Raw genomic sequence first — 18,353 nt, forward strand, 5'->3', positions numbered from 1 at the left:
TTTTTTGGTGGAGTCTTTTGGATTTTCTATATAGAATATCATGTCGTCTACAAATAGTGAAAATTTGACTTCTTCCTTGCCTATTTGGATGCCTTTTATTTCTTTTTGTTGTGTGATGATAGCAGGCATTCTTTTCCCCTTTGGTCTTAATGAGAGTGCTTTCATATTTTGTTATTAATAATTCTGATGTTTAAAGGTTTTTGGTAGATACCTTTTTGTTCCTGTTTGCTAGAGTTTCATTGTGGAAAGCTTTTGAGTTTCAATAAATGTTTTTCTTTATCCATAGATGATTAGATGGTTTTTAGTTTTTTATCTGTTAATGTGGTGAATTACATATTACATTTTTAATGTTGAACCAACTTTGTAGTCCTGATACCAATCCATTTTTACAGCTTTTTCATTCATGGCTACTTGCTCTTTGCCAATATATTTAATATTTTTTGCATCTATGTTAATCAGTGAAGTTGACCTTCAGTTTTTCCTTCATGAACTCTTCTTGTCAGATTTTAGAATCAAGATACTAGTCTCATAAAATCTATTGGTGAGTATTCTTCTTTTTCTTCCTTAGAATAATTTGTGTAAAATCAAAATTCTTTGTTTTTTGAATGTTTGGTAGAACTTTGTTCATCTTGTCCTGTGATTTTCTTGTAAAAAGAATTTCTTGTGAAAAGAACTAATTCAGTTTGTTCTAAGATTCTGTTTCTCCTATAGTAATGAAGTTACAGCATTTTTTCCTGAGAATTTTTATGTCCTATGTAAATTTTCAAATTTATTAAAGTTGTCCATTATCTTCTCTTATCTAAAGTTGGTAGTATATGTAACTATGACCTCTTTTTCCTCCCAAAAAGGGAGAAACAAATTTTTCCATGGATTTATCATTTTTTTTTAGTATTTTCAGTCATTTTTCTCTTCACTGACGCTAATTTATCTTTTTAAAAATTTCATTTATTCCTCCTCTTTATTAGTTAATTCCTCCTGCATTTATTTATGCTGTTCTCTTTTTTTAAGTTTTGGGTTTTTTCAAAAAAAATTTTAGTGTTTATTATTTATTTTTGAGAGACAGAGTACAAGTGGGGGAGGGGCAGAGAGAGAAAGACACACAGAATCTGAAGCAGGCTCCAGGCTCTGAGCTGTCAGCATAGAGCTAGATGCGGGGCTTTAACTCATAAACTACTAGATCATGACCTGAGCTTAAGTTGGATGCTTAACCAATTAAGCCACCCAGGTGCCCTTCTTTTCTTAAGTTTTAAAGTTAGATAATTCATTATTTTTGAGGCTTTCTTTTTTCTATTATAAGCACTTAAGACTATATTAGGGATATATTCCACATGTTTTGATATGTCATCTTTTTGTTGTCATGTATATCTAATCATTTCTAATTTCCATTGATTTCTTCTGGACCCATGAATTAAGTGGAATTTTTAAGTTCCAAATTAAAAATTTTTTAATTGCATTGTGGTTAGAGAAGATGGTCTATTTAATTCAAATTCTTTGAAAACTTATTTTATGTCTTAGTGGTTAAGTGGTTGTTGTGTCCTAAAAAATGTTATCTGTTTCTGGTTGTGGAGTGTACAGCATTTGATATATGTTCATTGGATTAAGCTCATTAATTTTGCTGATCAAATCTTCTGTGTCTTTATTGATTTAAAAAAAATCTCTGAGGGGCACCTGGATGGCTCCAGCTGGTTGAGCATCCAACTCTTGATTTTTGACTGAGGTCATGATTTCATGGTTTCATGGGTTCAAGCCCCATGTCAGGCTCTGTGCAGTGACCCTGTGGAGCCTGCTTTGGATTCTGTCTCTCTCCCCTTCTCTCTGGCTCTTCGCCATGCACGTACGCTCTCTCTCTCTCTATTTCTCTCTCTCTCTCAAAATAAATAAATAAACATTAAAAAATTATTTAAAAAATTCTGATGATGAATATATACATTTTTTTTAGAATTCTGACAATTGGTTATTTCTGTTTTGAAAATATTTTATTAGGTCATATGTTTTTGGATTGTTCTATCTTTCTGGTAAATTCTTCCATATATTATTGTTACCCTTTTTAAATCTACTGATGATTTTTGTCTTAATTATTTTGCTTGATATTAGTGTAGCTATATTAGTCTTCTTTTGTTAATACTTGATGTAGTTTTTCTATCCCTTTATTCTCTTATTTTCTGTGTTTCTCTTGTAAACAGTATATATAGCTAAAAAGTTTTTCATTCTATGATAATCTGTGTTTTAACTAAATGATGGCAGTCAATTACATGTTTTGGTATTACTAATTGAATTGGACTTATTTCTACCATCTTATTTTCTTTTATAAATTCTTTTTCCATTTTTTTCTTGTTTCTTGACTTTTTCTCCATCTGCTAATTTGAAAGTTATACAGTCTATTTTTTTTCTTGTATTGATTAGCTTAGAAAATTTAACATTTATGGGACTCCTGGCTAGCTCAGTGAGCAGAGCCTTCAATCTTGATCTTGGAGTTGTAAGTTAGAGCCCCACATTGGGTTAGCAATTACTTAAAAATAAAATCTTTAAAAAAATTTAACTCTATAATCATCTTAACAAAGTCTAAAATCATTCTTTACCTTAATTTTTTCCTCCCTTAAAGATATAAGAACCTTAGAATGTTTTAACTTCACTTACTCTCATTTCAGTTATTTCTTTTAATCTCATAAATGGTTATTTTGTTTTATGAAGTTACAAAAGTAGACCATTAATTTTAGTGTTGTTTAGATTTACCTACGTTTCATTTTCTTCATTCACCATTCTCTATATACCAGAACTTTTACCTGTGTCAAATCCTTTATCAATAAATACACTATATAAACTATTTTGTTATTTATTCATTTGTTTTGTATATTTATTTTGATATCATGCATGTAAGAATCTTTTTATATATGCATTCATAAATTGACAGTTATTTTTCTCAGCACCTTAAAGATAACACTCTATACTTTTCTGCCTTCTATAGTTACTATTGAGAAGTCAGTTCTGTTAATATTTTCTTCCTTGCTTCTTTTAAAAACTTCCTTCTCTTTGTTCATGTTACTGTATATTTTCACTGTGGTTTATCTAAATGTAATTTTTTTAAGTTTATTTATTTGTTTTGAGAGAAAGAGAGAGTGGGGGCAGGGGAAGAGAGAGAGGGAGAGAGAAAGAATCCCAAGCTGGCTTTGCACTGTCAGTGCGAAGCCCTGTGTAGGGCTCCAGCTCACAAACCGTGAGATCATGACCTGAGCGAAAGTCAGATGCTTAACTGAATGAGCTACCTAGGCACCCCTAAATGTAGATTTCATTAAAAACATTTTTTTTAATGTTTTTACTTATTTCTGAGACAGAGAGAGACAGAGTGTCAGCAGGGGAGGGGCAGAGAGAAAGGGAGACATAGAATCCAAAGCAGGCACCAGGCTCTGAGCTGTTAGCACAGAGCCTGACGTGGGGCTCGAACTTGTGAACCATGAGATCATGACCTGGGGTGAGGTTGGAGGCTCAACCAACTGAGCCACCCAGGTGCCCCATATTTCATTTTAATTGCTCTACTTAAGATTTATTATGATTCTTGTATCTGACCATTCTGGCCTTAACAGTTTCTGGGTAATGATCAATGGTTATTTCTTCACATATTATTACTCCCCTATTCACTGTATTTTCTTTTCCTAAAATTCCAGTTAGATGTGCCTATGACCTTCTTTCTCATCCAGGTTAAACTGATGCTTTAAACTGATCCAGGTTAAACAGTTGCCCCTTACTGACTCAAAAGTAACTTTTGAAGTCTTTTTGACCTCTGGGAGTTTACCTTAATTTTTTGCCAGATTTGCAACACATCTAAAAAGATATTTTCTCTCTTTTACACAACATCTTAAGTTTGTTTGTTTTAATATGTCTGGTTTGTCATTTTAACTAGCCTGCTGTATTGCTGGACAGGGATCCTGTGTACTGTTAAAGGATCTAGTTACTCACTACCATGTTGCTCTAATTTTATACCCATATACACGCCCTCTGAATGAGAAAGGACGCATCTACACCTTTTGGTAACGTGGTAGATGAAATATAATATCATAATGTGTTTTCTTAGTTTTCTTTGAACACATGAGATTGATTTTGTTACATGCCTTTATTACCCAGTTATTTTTAAAATTGTCTCTTCACATCATTTGTCTGCTTTTTTTTTTAATTTTTTTTAACGTTTATTTATTTTTGAGACAGAGAGAGACAGAGCATGAACAGGGGAGGGGCAGAGAGAGAGAGAGGGAGACACAGAATCAGAAGCAGGCTCCAGGCTCTGAGCCATCAGCCCAGAGCCTGACGCGGGGCTCGAACTTACGGACCGCGAGATCGTGACCCGAGCTGAAGTCGGACACTCAACCGACTGAGCCACCCAGGCGCCCCTCATTTGTCTGCTTTTAATGGACCATAGTTCTTTTTACTTATCTATAAGGTCTCTTCCTTATTCAGGATTTTATTCTTTTGTCTCACATTAAAAACATTAAAATTATTTTAATTATGGTAAGACACATATAACAAAATTTACTCTTAACTGTTTTTAAAGTACTGTCTATTCACTATCATTAAGTACTTTCATAGTGTTGTGCTGCCATCACCAGCATCTTGCCATAGAACTCTTTTTATCTTGTAAGACTGAAACTATACACATTAAACAGTAATTCTCCATTCTCCCTTTCCCCAGTCTCAATAACCATCATTCCACCTTCTCTCTGTGACTTGCACAGCTGTTAAGTACCTTACATAAGTAGAATCATACAGCGTTTGTCTTCTTTTGACTGGCTTATTTCACATGGGGTAATCAAAGTTCATTCATCTTGTAGCGGGTGTCACAGTTTCCTTTTTCTTTAATGTTTGCTTATTTATTTTGAGAGAGAAAGAGAGAGAGCGAGCAAGCCAGGGAGGGGCAGAGAAGGAGAGAGAATCCCAAGCAGGCTCCACACTGTCAGCACAGAGCCCAACACGGGACTTGAACTCATGAACCATAAGATCATGACCTGAGCCCAAAATCAAGAGTCTGATGCTTAACTAACTGAGCCACCCAGGTGCCCCACAATTTCTTCCTTTTTAAAAGTGAAATAATATTCTATTGTATGTATATATCACATTTTGTTTATCCATTTAATGACATATGTTTTGGTTGCTTCCATCTTTTGGCTATTGTAAATAATGCTCCTATGAACATATGGGTAAAAATACCTGTTTGAAACCTTGCTTTCAGTTCTTTTGGGTATATACTTAGAAGTGGAATTGCTGGATCTTATGGTAATTTTATTTTTAATTTTTGAGGAACTGTTATACTGTTTTCCACAGAGGCTCTCCCATTTTACATTCTCACCAACAGTGCCAAGGGTTCCAGTTTCCCCACATTTTCACCAACACCTGTTCTTTTCTTGTTTGTTTTTAATCTTTTTTTTCCCCTTTTTCATTTTAGAGAGCGCGCGAGCAGGGGAGAAGGGCAGAGGGAGAGAGAGACTCTTGAGCAGGCTCCACACTCAGTTCAGAGCCCAACATGGGGCTCAGTCCCACAACCCTAGGATCATGACCTGAGCTGAAATCAAGAGTTGGATGCTCAACCAACTGAGCCACCCAGCCACCCTTTTCTTTCTTTCTTTTTTTTTAACAGTAGCCATCCTAATGAGTATGAAGTGGCATTTTGTGGTTTTGATTTGCATTTCCCTAATGATTAGTGATGTTGAACATCTTTTCATGCTTGTTGGACATTTGTATCTCTTCTTTGGAAAAATGTGTATTCAAGACCTTTGTCTATTTTTAAATTGTTTTCTTACTGAGTTGTAGGAGTTCTTTATATATTCTGGATATATATGCATTTTCAGATGCATGATTTGCAGATGTTTCACCCCATTTTGTGGGTTGCTTTTTTACTTTGATGATTTTAATCTTTAATGCATAGAAGTTTTTAATTTTTATGAAATTCAGTTTTTTTACTTCCTCTTTTGTTGTCTGTTTTATAGTATTATAACCAATAAATCATTGCTAAAGTCAATGTTATGAGGATTTTTTTTTCTCTATGTTAACAACTAAAAATATTTCAGTTTTAGGTCTTACATTTAGGTCTTTGATCCACTTGGGGTTAACTTTTGTATATGATGTAAAGCAAGAGCCCAGCTTTATTGTTTTGCATGTGGATATCCAATTTTCACCGCATTTGTTAAAAGCCTGTCCTTTCCCCATTGAATGGTCTTGGCACCCTTATCATCTGTATGTCTTCTTTGGAAAAATGTCTATTCATGTTTTCTACCCATTTCTTAACTGGATTGTTTTTTGGCTGTTGAGTTCTATAAGTTCTTTACAGATTTTGGATACCAACCCTTTATCAGATATGTCATTTGCAAAAACCTTCTCCCATTTTGTAGGTTGCCTTTTAGTTTTATTGATTGTTTCCTTCACTGTGCAGAAGCTTCTTATTTTTATGAAGTCTCAATAGTTTATTTTTGCTTTTGTTTCCCTAGCCTCAGGAGACCTATCTAGTGAGAAGTTGCTACGACCAATGTCAAAGAGGTTACTGCTTGTGTTCTCCTCTAGGATTTTAATGGTTTCCTGCCTCACATTGAGGTCTTTAATCCATTTTGAATTTACTTTTGTGTATGGTGTAAGAAAGTGGTCCAGTTTCATTCTCTTGCGTGTTTCTGTCCAGTTTTCCCAATACCATTTGTTGAAGAGACTTTATTCTGTTGGATATTCTTTACTGCTTTGTCAAAGATTATTTGGCCATATAGTTTTGGGTTCATTCCTGGGTTTTCTTTTCTGTTCCATTGATCTATGTGTCTGTTTTTGTGCCAGTACCATATTGTCTTGATCACTACAGCTTTGTAATATAATATGAAGTCTGGAATTGTGATGCCTCCAGCTTTGCGTTTCTTTTTCAAGATTGCTTTGGCTATTCAGGGTCTTTTGTGGTTCCATACAAATTTTAGGATTGTTTGTTCTAGCTCTGTGAAAAATGCTATTGGTATTTTGCTAGGGATTGCATTGTGTAGATTGCTTTGGGTAGTATAGACAGGTTAACAATATTTGCTTTCCAATTCTTAAGTATGGAATGTTTTTCCATTTCTTTGTGTTGTCTTCAGTTTCTTTCATCGGTGTTTTATAGTTTTCAGAGTATAGGTCTTTTCATCTCTTTGGTTAGATTTATTCCTAGGTATCTTATTGTTTTGGGTGCAGTTGCAAATGGGATTGATTCCTTGATTTCTGTTTCTGCTGCTTCATTATTGGTTTATACAAATGCAACAGATTTTTGTACATTGATTTTGTATCCTGAAACTTTACTGAATTCATGTATCAATTCTAGCAGTTTTTTGGTGGAGTCTTTTGGATTTTCTGTATAGAGTATCATGTCATCTACAAGTAGTAGATCCTTGCCAATTTGGATGCCCTTTACTTCTTGTGGTTTCTGATTGCTGTGGCTTGTACTTCCAGTTCTATGTTAAATACCCGTGGTAAGAGTGGACATTCCTGTCTTGTTCCTGACCATAGTGGAAGAGTGCTCAGTTCTTCCTCAATGAGAATAAGATTAGCTGTGGGTTTTTCCTATTTGTTGGCACCCTTATCAAAAGTCATTTGACTATACATGTGAGGGTTTATTTTTGGACTTTCTGTTTTCTATTCCATTAGTCTGTATGTCTCTTTATGCCAGTACCACACTGTTTTGATTACTGTAGAACTTTGAAGAAAGTTCTGAAGTCAGGAAGTGTGAGATCTCCAACTTTCTTCTTCCTTTTCAAGATTGTTTTGACTATTCAGGGTCCATTGAGTTTCCATATGAATTTTTCTTATTTCTTGAAAAAAACATAATTGGAATTTCGATATGGGTTGCACTGAATCTGTAGGTAGCTTTAGGTAGTATGGCTGTCTTAGTAATATTAATGTTGTAACCATGAATTCAGGATATCTCCATTTATTTACATCTTCTTTAATTTCTTTCAGCAAAGTTTTGTAGTTTTTTCATTGTACCAGTTTTTCATCTCGTTAATTCCTATTTTATTCTTTTTCATGCTATTGTAAATAGAGTTGTTTTCTTAATTTCCTTTTCAGATTGTTGATTGTGCATAGAAATACAACTGATTTTGGTGTGTTGACTTTGTATTTTGCTACTATGCTGAATTTGTTAATTCTAAGTGGTGGGGGTGATGTAGAGTCTTTAGTGTTTCTACATATAAGAGCATATCATCTACAAATTTTAGTTTTTCCTTTATAATTTGGATTTTTAAAATGTATTTTTCTTGACTAATTGCTCTGGCTAGAACATCTAGTACTATACTGACTAAAAGTGGTCAAAGTGGGCATTCTTGCCTTGTTCCTGATCTTAAAGGAGAGTTTTCAGTCCTTCACCATTGAATATGATGTTAGCTGTTGGCTTTTCATATATGGCTTCTATTATGTTGAAGTAGTTTCCTTTTGTTGCCAGTTTGTTCAGTGTTTTTATCATAAAAGGGTGTTGAATTTTATAAAATGCTTTTTCTGCATCATTTGAGTTTTTTCCTTCATTTTGTTAATGTGTGTTACATTAATTTTTGCTGAACCATCCTTGCATTCGAGCAACAAATTCAACTTGCTCATGCTGTATAAGCCTTATAATATGCTGTTGAATTCAGTTTGCTAGTATTTGTTGATGAGGTTTACATCAGTGCTCGTAAGGGATATTGGTCTCTAGTTTTCTTATGGTATCTTACTTTGGCTTTTGTATCAGAGTAATGCTGGCCACATAGAATTAATTTGGAAGTCTTCACTCCTCTTCATTTCTTTGGAAGAGTTTGAGGAGGATTATGTGAATTCTTAAACCTGTGATAGAATTCACCACAGACACTATCTGGTCTTAGGCCTTTATTTGTTGGAAGGCTTTGGATTACAGATTCAGTCAACTTACTAGTTATGGGTCTGTTCAGGTTTTCTTTCTTTATGATTCAGTCTTAGAAGGTTGTGTGTTTCTTAGAATTTGTCCGTTTTATCCAGTTTATCGGCATGCAGTTGTCCATACTACTCTCTTATAATCCTTTTTATTTCTCTATAATTGGTAGTAATGTGGCCCCTTTCATTTCTGATTTTAGTTACTTGAGTCTTGTTTTTCCCCTAGTCAGTCCAACTAAAAGTTTGTCAGCTTTGTCAATCTTTTTGAAGAACTAACTCTTGGTTTTGTTGATTCTATTATTTTTCTATGTATTTTGTTGATCTCTACTTCAGTATATTCTTTTTCCTAGCTTTGGGTTTAGTTTGCTCTTTGTCTAGTTTGTTCACATGTAAAGTTAGGTTGTTGATTTGCAATCTTTCTTTTTTAATGTAAGCATTAACAGCTTTACATTTCCCTTTTAGCACTGCTTTTGATAATTTCCCATAATTTCCCATAATTTTTGGTATGTTATATTTTTCTTTTCATTGGTTTCAAGATACCCTGTGATTTCTTCTTTGACCCATTGGTTGTTTAAGTGTGTGTTGTTTAATTTCTACATATTTGTGGATTTTTCCAGTATTATTTTGCTATTGATTTCTAGTTTCATTTCATTATGATTGAGAAAGATAATTTGTATGATTTCAGTCTTTTAAAATTTATTAATGCACGGGGGCACCTGGGTGGCTCAGTTGGTTGAGCATCCAATTTCGGCTCAGGTCATGATCTCGCAGTTCACAGCTTCAAGCCCCATGTTGGGCTCTGGGCTAACAGCTCAGAGCCTGGAGCCTTCTTCAGATTCTGTGTCTCCCTGTCTCTCTCTGCCCCTCCCCCATCACGCTCTGTGTCTCTCTCAAAAATAAATAAAAACATTAAAAATTTTTTAAATTTATTAATGCATGTTTTATGGACAGCATATAGTCTTATCCTGGATACATGTTTACTATTTTGATAAACTTTAGGATTTAAAAAAAAAATTCTTGAAGTCAGTTTGCCAAACTGAAAAATCTGAGAGAATGGTGCTCCACAAGACTGTGCTTATTTCAGATAGTTTCTGCAAGTTTGGGGATCTTCAGGGCCACTCTCATTTGACTAGCTGGCTACAGATAAGAGGGTGCCCACAGTCACCCTCAGGTTTGATAACTCACAACAGTGACCTCCAGAGGTCAGGAAAGAACCATATTATGATTACAGTTTTATTGTAACAAAAGATAACAAAGAACCAGCCAAAAGCAGAGCCACCAATGGCAAGGTCTGGCAGAGTTGCAAACATGAAAGGGCCTTCCAGACATCTCAATATTCAAAAGAATAAGCTTTCAAGAGAGCTTCAGTGTTACAGAGTTATTTGTTTGTTTGTGTTTTGGTTTAACTAGGTAGGTATGATTGAGTGGATCATTGCCCAATGCCCAATGTGATTCAGTCTCCATCCTCCTTCCCTTCCCAGACTGATACCATGATAGCTCAAAGCACCAACCCTTTAATCACATGGTTGGTCTTTCTGGCATGGCTAGACTCCATCCTAAGTCATCACATTAGCAAAAACTATCTAGGGGCATGCCATGAGTCATAAACTATAGCTATAAACTATCAAGTATGGGGGCACCTGGGTGGCTCAGTCAGTTAAGTGTCTGACTTTAGCTCAGGTCATGATCTCACAACTCGTGAGTTCAAGCCCTGCATCAGGCTCTGTGCTGAAGCTCAGGGCCGGAGCCTGCTTCAAATTCTGTGTCTCCCTCTCTCTCTGCCCCCTGCCTCCCCCCATTCGTGCGCTCTCTCTCTCTCTCTCTCTCTCTCTCTCTCTCTCAAAAGTAAATAAAATATTAAACTATCAGGTATGGTCCAAGGGCCTCACAATTATACTCCTTCCAGTAACTTAGAGTGGTTAGAGGGTTACCTCTTGGAACTATGGACAAAACCCTGCCAAATTCTTTATTACCCAGTTTTTTAAAAAATTCACTATGAGACTCTGACTGTAATTGAATGAAAGTAATAGGTTAATTTTAGAATTAATGGCTTTACATTTTGGTTCTTCATATAGAAAAACCAAGTATGCATCTTCTCCCTTTATTCAAATTTAAGGGGGGGGCAGGTCCCTCATTAGAATTGTAAAGCTTTTTGCTCATTTCTTGCAAAGTTTATTTTTAGGGTATTTTCCCTCTTCATTGTTGTTGTCAATGTTAGTTATCTCCTGATGTTATTTTCTTTATGCCTTCCTCTATTGCTTTTTAAAATTGATTCAGAAGTTGCAAAATGATACAATCTTATTTGAAAAAAATAAGTATAAATAGTATAGTAATCTCCCTTCTTCTACATAGCTTCTACATTCTATTTGCCTTTTACTTATGGTATGATTCATTTCTGGTGTTTTGCAAGTCACAACATATTCATAATTCTTTTTAATGGTCACTATTATTAGCTGTTGTTATTATTACTTTTGTGACATTTCTTGACTAATATTCCAGTACTGTGTGTGTTTTGTGATTCTGTATTTTAATCTTTTTCAGTATAAATCATTGAACAAGTTGATTTTCAAAAAAAATTTTTTTTAACATGTATTCATTTTTGAGAGATGGAAAGGGACAGAGCATGAGTGGAGTAGGGGCAGAGAGAGAAGGAGACACAGAATCTGAAGCAGGCTCCAAGCTCTGAGCTGTCAGTACAGAACCCAACGCGGGGCTTGAACCCACAGACTGTGAGATCATGACCTGAGCTGAAGTTGGATACTTAACTGACTGAACCACCCAGGCACCCCAGAACAAGTTGATTTTCATTACATTTAATTTCATATCATGTGATATTAATATTCTTAGCCATGATTTTTTTGGTTTACATTTGTTCCTTCTTAATCTCTTTTAGTTTGTTCTCTTTTCCCAAATATCTTAATGTTGGAGTGCTCTGGGGTTCATTACTTGCTCCTTTCTCTTCTCTTTATACTCATTCTCTTGGTAATATATTCTCTTTAACTGCCATGTATATGCTGGCAATTTCTAGTTTAAAATCTCTAGTCCAGATTTCTATCTTAAATTCAGTCTTATGGGTCCATAACGCTGCCTTCTCAGCATTTCCATTTCAATGTCTAAAATCAACTTGGCTGGGTGGCTGTCAGTTAAGCGTCTGACTCTTAATTTCGGCTTGGGTCATGATCTTGCAGTTCGTGAGTTCGAGCTCTGGATCAGGCTCTGTGCAGACAGTGTGGAGCTTGCTTGGGATTCTCTCCCTCTCTTTCTGCCCCTCCCCCGCTCATGCCATCTCTCTCTTTCAAAATAAATAAATATTTTTAAAAATAAAAATTAAAAACACTTTAAGTTTATTATGTTCAAAACTGAACTCCAGATCTTACATATATCCCCACCTAAACCTGCTGTGCCCATGGCCTTTCCCATCAATGGTGATGGCTAATCCATTCTTCTATTGCTCAGAACATAAACTTTGAAGGCTTGCTCATCTCTTTTTACTGTTACTTTCCATATCCAATCTGTCAGGATATCCTCTTGGCATTTCCTACAAAATACATCTAGAATCTGGCCACCTCACTATACCTCCATTGATAGCTCTCTGGTCTGGATCCTCATCATCTTCACCTGGATTACTACATTCATAGGTCCCCTTACTTCTTCCATATTTGCCTCCATTCAGTATTTTCATTGAACTGTACATAAGTATCACTCCTCTACTCCACAGACACTTCAGTGGCTTTCCATCCCACTCAGGATAAGAACCAAATTCCTTAGAAAGTATATAAACCTTAAATAATCTTATCTTTTATTTCCTGACTTCATCTCCTACAACACCTCTCCAGACACACTGGCCTTCTTGCTATTCCCTAAACATATCATATGTGCTTCTACTTTTAGGCTATTTCTTCTGCCCACAATGCTGTTTCTCAATATCTAAGTGACTGACTTCTTCACTTATTTCAAATCTTTGCTTAAATGTTAATTTATTAATTATTCCTAATTTACCAACATTTGACTGACTTTACCAACATTCCTAATCTCTTTTACCCTGCTTTTCTTCTTCTGAAGCACTTAGTACCTTCTAACATATAATAAAATTTACTCATTTAGCATTTATTTCCTATCTCCCCCAAGAATATAAGGTCCATAAAGGTAAGGATCTTTGTTTTGTTTAATATCAAAAGCATTAGAAGACTTTGGCACAAGGTTTGATAAATATTCTTGCAAGAAACAACTATAATAATGGATATTATTTCAGTGCTTGTATTATTCATACATGTGTAAAATTATAACCAAGTCCATCCATCTCCATAATTCCTTATTGACATGAGATTTACCTTTCTGATTTTTAAAAAAAATGTTTATTTTGAGAGAGAAAGTGTGAGGGAGGGGCAGAGAGGGGGGCAGGGACAGAGGATCCAAAGTGGGTTCCATGCTATCAGCACAGAGCCTGATGCAGGGCTTGACCTCACAAACCGCGAGATCATGACCTGAGCTGAAGTTGGATGCTTAACCGACTGAGCTACTCAGGCACCCCTACCTTACTAATTTTCTTATAATTTCTAATCATTCCTCTTCAAGTTTCTGTATGATCTATTTTCAGTTTCTTACAAACATCAGAACTACAAAAGCCAATGTTCTTGTGGGTTTTATTTGTTATTAAATACACATACTTCACTTTATGAATGTAAATTCAGAAATGTTTCTTCTGGTACATCATAGAGGAGACATGTTTTTAAATTATTTTTCAGGCTGGGAATCTAGGTGTGAGACTGAAGAATTAACCTCAAAGCAAGATATTTATGAAGCACAGTCATCCCAGAAGATTCTAGAAAAACTTACAAGCTGTGGCCTTGAGTATTCCAGTTTAAGAGAAGAATGGAAATGTGAGGACCATTTTGAGACACAGCCAGTAAATCAGAAGGCATGTTTCAAGGAAGAGACAATCATTCATGAAGAACCCCTTGTTAATAAAAGAGCACAAGAATATAACAAATCTTGGGGAAATTTCCATCTGAACACACTGCTTCATACACAACAGATAACCACCAAAGAGGAGAAAGTACATAAACATGATACACATAAGAAAAGCTTTAAAAAAAATTTAATGGCCATTAAGCCCAAGAGTATCTATACAGAGAAAAAACTGTTGAAATGTAATGACTGTGAAAAAGTCTTTAGCCAGAGCTCATCTCTTACTCTTCATCAAAGAATTCATACTGGAGAGAAACCATATAAATGTGTAGAATGTGGAAAAGCCTTCAGCCAGAGATCAAATCTTGTTCAACACCAGAGGATTCATACTGGAGAGAAACCCTATGAATGTAAGGAATGTAGGAAAGCCTTCAGTCAGAATGCACACCTAGTTCAGCATCTGAGAGTTCATACTGGAGAAAAACCTTATGAATGCAAAGTGTGTAGGAAAGCCTTTAGCCAGTTTGCTTACCTTGCTCAACATCAGAGAGTTCATACTGGAGAGAAGCCTTATGAATGTATTGAATGTGGAAAAGCATTTAGCAATAGATCATCCATTGCTCAACACCAGAGAGTTCATACTGGTGAGAAACCTTATGAATGTAGTGTCTGTGGGAAAGCATTTAGCCTTCGTGCATACCTTACTGTACACCAGAGAATACATACTGGAGAGAGACCCTATGAATGTAAGGAATGTGGGAAGGCTTTCAGCCAGAATTCACATCTTGCTCAACATCAGAGAATTCATACTGGAGAAAAACCTTATAAATGTCAAGAATGTAGGAAAGCATTCAGCCAGATTGCCTACCTTGCCCAACATCAAAGAGTTCATACTGGAGAGAAACCCTATGAATGTATTAAGTGTGGGAAGGCTTTTAGCAATGACTCATCCCTTACTCAGCATCAGAGAGTTCATACTGGAGAGAAGCCTTATGAATGTAACGTTTGTGGAAAGGCTTTCAGTTACTGTGGATCCCTTGCCCAACATCAGAGAATTCATACTGGAGAGAGACCCTATGAATGTAAGGAATGCAAGAAAACTTTCAGGCAGCATGCACACCTTGCTCATCATCAGAGAATCCATCTTGGGGAGTCACTCTCACCACCCAATCCAGTCAATCACCAAGTTCTCTAGACACTATCTCATAAATATATCCAGAATTTATATTCTTTTTTTTCTATCTCTAAAGTCACCGTAGATTCATCTCACCTCAATCACCATACTGTAGCTTTCCAAGAGGTCTTCCTAGATCAACTTTTGATCCCCTTAAATTCATTCCCACCATGCCCCAAACTGATTTTTTTGAGTATAAGAATACATCACTGCCTCCAGTTAAAACTTTTTTTCTTTTTTGGCTTATTATTTTCTTAAGCTAATATCCTCAGTCTTTAAATTGTCTATGAGGTGCTTCATTATCTGGTTCTTACATACCTTTCAGTCTTATTTTATTTATTCCAGTCTCCTTCACTGAGCACTAGGCACTTCCCAGGACTAAGAGCTTAGATTCTGGAAAATCAGCTCTACAACTGCTGTGGCATTGTATGACTTTGAGTAATTTGTTTGACTTATCTAAACCTCAGGGTTTTCTTTAATTCTTAAAATAGGGATAATAAAGGATACTGTATTGTAGAACTGTGATTATTAAATGATATAGTGTCTGTTGTAGACTGATGCATATAAAGGAATAAATTTGCATGTAAAGTGCTTCACGTAGCACATCAATTATAGCAGATATTCAATAAATCATAATAGCTAACGTGTATTGAGTGTCTACTCTGCACCAGGCACTGTTCTACATACTCAGCATATGTTAAGTTACTTACTCCACAGCTAGAACAAAATTCTTCAGTGGACAAAGTAGAACATCCCTGGGAAGCAGCAGGTCAGAATTAAGAAAACCTAAACATTTTAGAAACATAAGTGGGAGTCTTTGCACTCTAGATATGTAATCAGGATAGACAAGTAGTAGAACTGCTAACACCTACAACCAGTTTTAGGAAGTTTCTAAAGAGAATTGGATAAACAATATAAGGAGAATGATGATTGAGAAGAATACAGAACTCACATTTAGATCAAGAAAAGAATAGAGGATCACAACTCCAAAAAACCAATAAACATAGAAATTCATACTGTCCCATAAAAATACACCAGGCCCACGCAATTGTATGGGTGAATCTAAGTAATTTAAGAAGCATTTAAATTGTTCTACACCACAGAAAAAGTATAAAGTTTGTGAATGTTTTAGCCAGTGGTTGTAAAATTTAAACCAAATAGGAATTGAGGGTAAAAAGCTACAGACAAATATATATAGGGTTTCCTATATATATTATATATATATATATATATATATATATATATATATATATTATATATTATATTATTATAATATATTATAATATATATATAATTTCTCCTTCAGTGAATATTGAGTACCTACTGTTTGCTGGACATGGTTTTAGACACAAGGAGACAATAGTGATCAGTACTAAGACTATGTCTTCATGGAGTTAAATTTCAAAGGCTAAAATCATTAACACTTAAATATAAAACAATAGATTTTCTAGACCTAGCAAAATGAAAAATAATCAACTGAGGAGTATTATATGGTCTAAGCTGAAGAGAGAGCCTAATAAAAGTTGTCAGCTATTCCTAATTCACAAATTCACTCCAATTAGAACCAAAATTCCTCAGGTCTTTTTTCCTTTTAATTTCACAGCTTTGTTCTAAATTCATCTATGAAGTGTGAACTCTTAAGCAAGACAGCTGTCGAGTCTGACCTATGTCTAGAAATTCTGCATATGATTAAGATGGCTTAGACCCATAGAGAAAAGATGGATTTGGGGTTATTAGAATAATTGTTTATATCCATTACAGTAAGGGAAAAGCAAACAAAACCATAGTGAACTATTTCAAAATCATTACATTGGCAAAAGCATCATAGTACCAATTACTGGAAAGATGTGGAGCAGTACGAATGTTCATACAGTGCTATTGGAAGTAGTTGTATTTAGGATAATTTAGCAATATCTAGTAAAGTTGAAAATGTAGATACTCTCTGACCCAGCAGTTCCACACTTAAACCTCTTATAGTCTCTCCTCTCTTCATGTGTCTAGAGAAGTATACATGAAAGTCTATTTCAGTATTATTTAAGAATGAAAAGCTTAAAGCAATCAAAATAACCATTAGGGTGAATAGAAGTTAGATCCCAAGTTAAAAAGAATGAAGTAGAGATATTTCTGTCAGCATGGATAAATCTTAAAACAATATTAATGAAATTGAACTAGACAGTATTTTGTATTATACGGTACCATTTATATAAAGTTTGAAAATATGCAAATTGATGCTGTGTGTATTTTCCATGGCTAAATACCATATAGATTTAGTATAACAACATTCATGGAAATAATAATTAAATCCAAAACAGTGGTGACCTCTGGAGGGGGAGAAAAATGAGCTTGAGAAAAGGATGCAAAAGGAGATATCTGTTAATCACTCACTTCTTTAAAAAATAAGCAAACATGGCCAATTCTTATAAATTGATAAAGCTGGTTGTTGGTTTATAGGTAGGTTCTTATTCTCTATATCTTTCTGTATATTTAAACTACTTCATAATAAAAAAATAACATTTAAGTATTTGCTTTTGTCAAGTTACTTCCTTACTATATCTCAGGCATGCCACTGGTGTTCCCATCCATATTCATCATTCTCTTCAGAAAGAAGATGACACATAATTGATTTCAGATGCAATCACTGTTAACAATTTGGTATATCAGTGTTTTGACAATGACTGTATTCTTATGCTGACAGTTTTGTGGCCTACTTATTACACATTTTCCCCCATCAGTCTTTTTCTTCCTCCCCAGCTTTACTGAGTTGTGACTGACAACACTGTATGTATAAAGGTGTACAATGTGATGTTTTCATACATTTATACATTGTGAAATGATTACTGCAATCAAGCTAATTAACATATCCATCACCTTACATGTTATCGTGTGTGTGTGTGTGTGTGTGGTGAAAACACTTGAGGTCTCTGCAAATTTCAAGTATACATTAACTGTAAGTTACCATGCTTTACATTAGGTCTTCAGAACTTACCCTTATAAGTGAAAGTTTATACCTCTTGATCAATATCTCCCTTTCCCCCCACTCCCCAGCCACTCATCACCACCATTCTGTCACTGTGAGTTCGACTTATTATAGTCTACCTGTAAGTTAGATCATACAATATTTGTTTTTCTGTGTCTGGCTTATTTCAGTTAGCATAATGTCCTCCAGGTTCAGCTATGTTTTTGTAAATGGCAGGATTTTCTTTGTTTTTAAGGCTGAATAACATTCCATTGGATGTGTGTGTGTGTGTGTGTGTGTGTGTGTGTGTGTGTGTGTTTTCTTTACCCGTCTACAGACACTAAGGTTTTTCCATATCTTGGCTACTGTAAATAATGCTGCAATGAAGATGGGCATGCAGATAAGTTTGAGATCCTGATTTCATTTCTTTGGAATATATACGCAGAAGTG

At 35.1% G+C, this 18,353-nt stretch overlaps 1 protein-coding gene across 6 annotated transcripts in view; it reads left to right on the plus strand.

Moving 5' to 3' along the window:
- The window catches only part of ZNF570 (zinc finger protein 570), a 38,192-nt gene extending 22,037 nt beyond the window's left edge, over positions 1-16,155 (plus strand). For all 6 annotated transcript variants that reach the window (XM_049622117.1, XM_049622122.1, XM_049622119.1 and 3 more), the window contains one exon: positions 13,611-16,155. In XM_049622117.1, coding sequence (XP_049478074.1) covers positions 13,611-14,968 — 1,358 coding nt within the window. In that variant the 3' untranslated portion in view covers positions 14,969-16,155. The remainder of the gene's footprint in view (positions 1-13,610) is intronic.
- The last annotated feature ends 2,198 nt before the right edge of the window (positions 16,156-18,353 follow it).

Source organism: Panthera uncia (genome assembly GCF_023721935.1).
Source record: "Panthera uncia isolate 11264 chromosome E2 unlocalized genomic scaffold, Puncia_PCG_1.0 HiC_scaffold_19, whole genome shotgun sequence".
Lineage (NCBI taxonomy): Eukaryota > Metazoa > Chordata > Mammalia > Carnivora > Felidae > Panthera > Panthera uncia.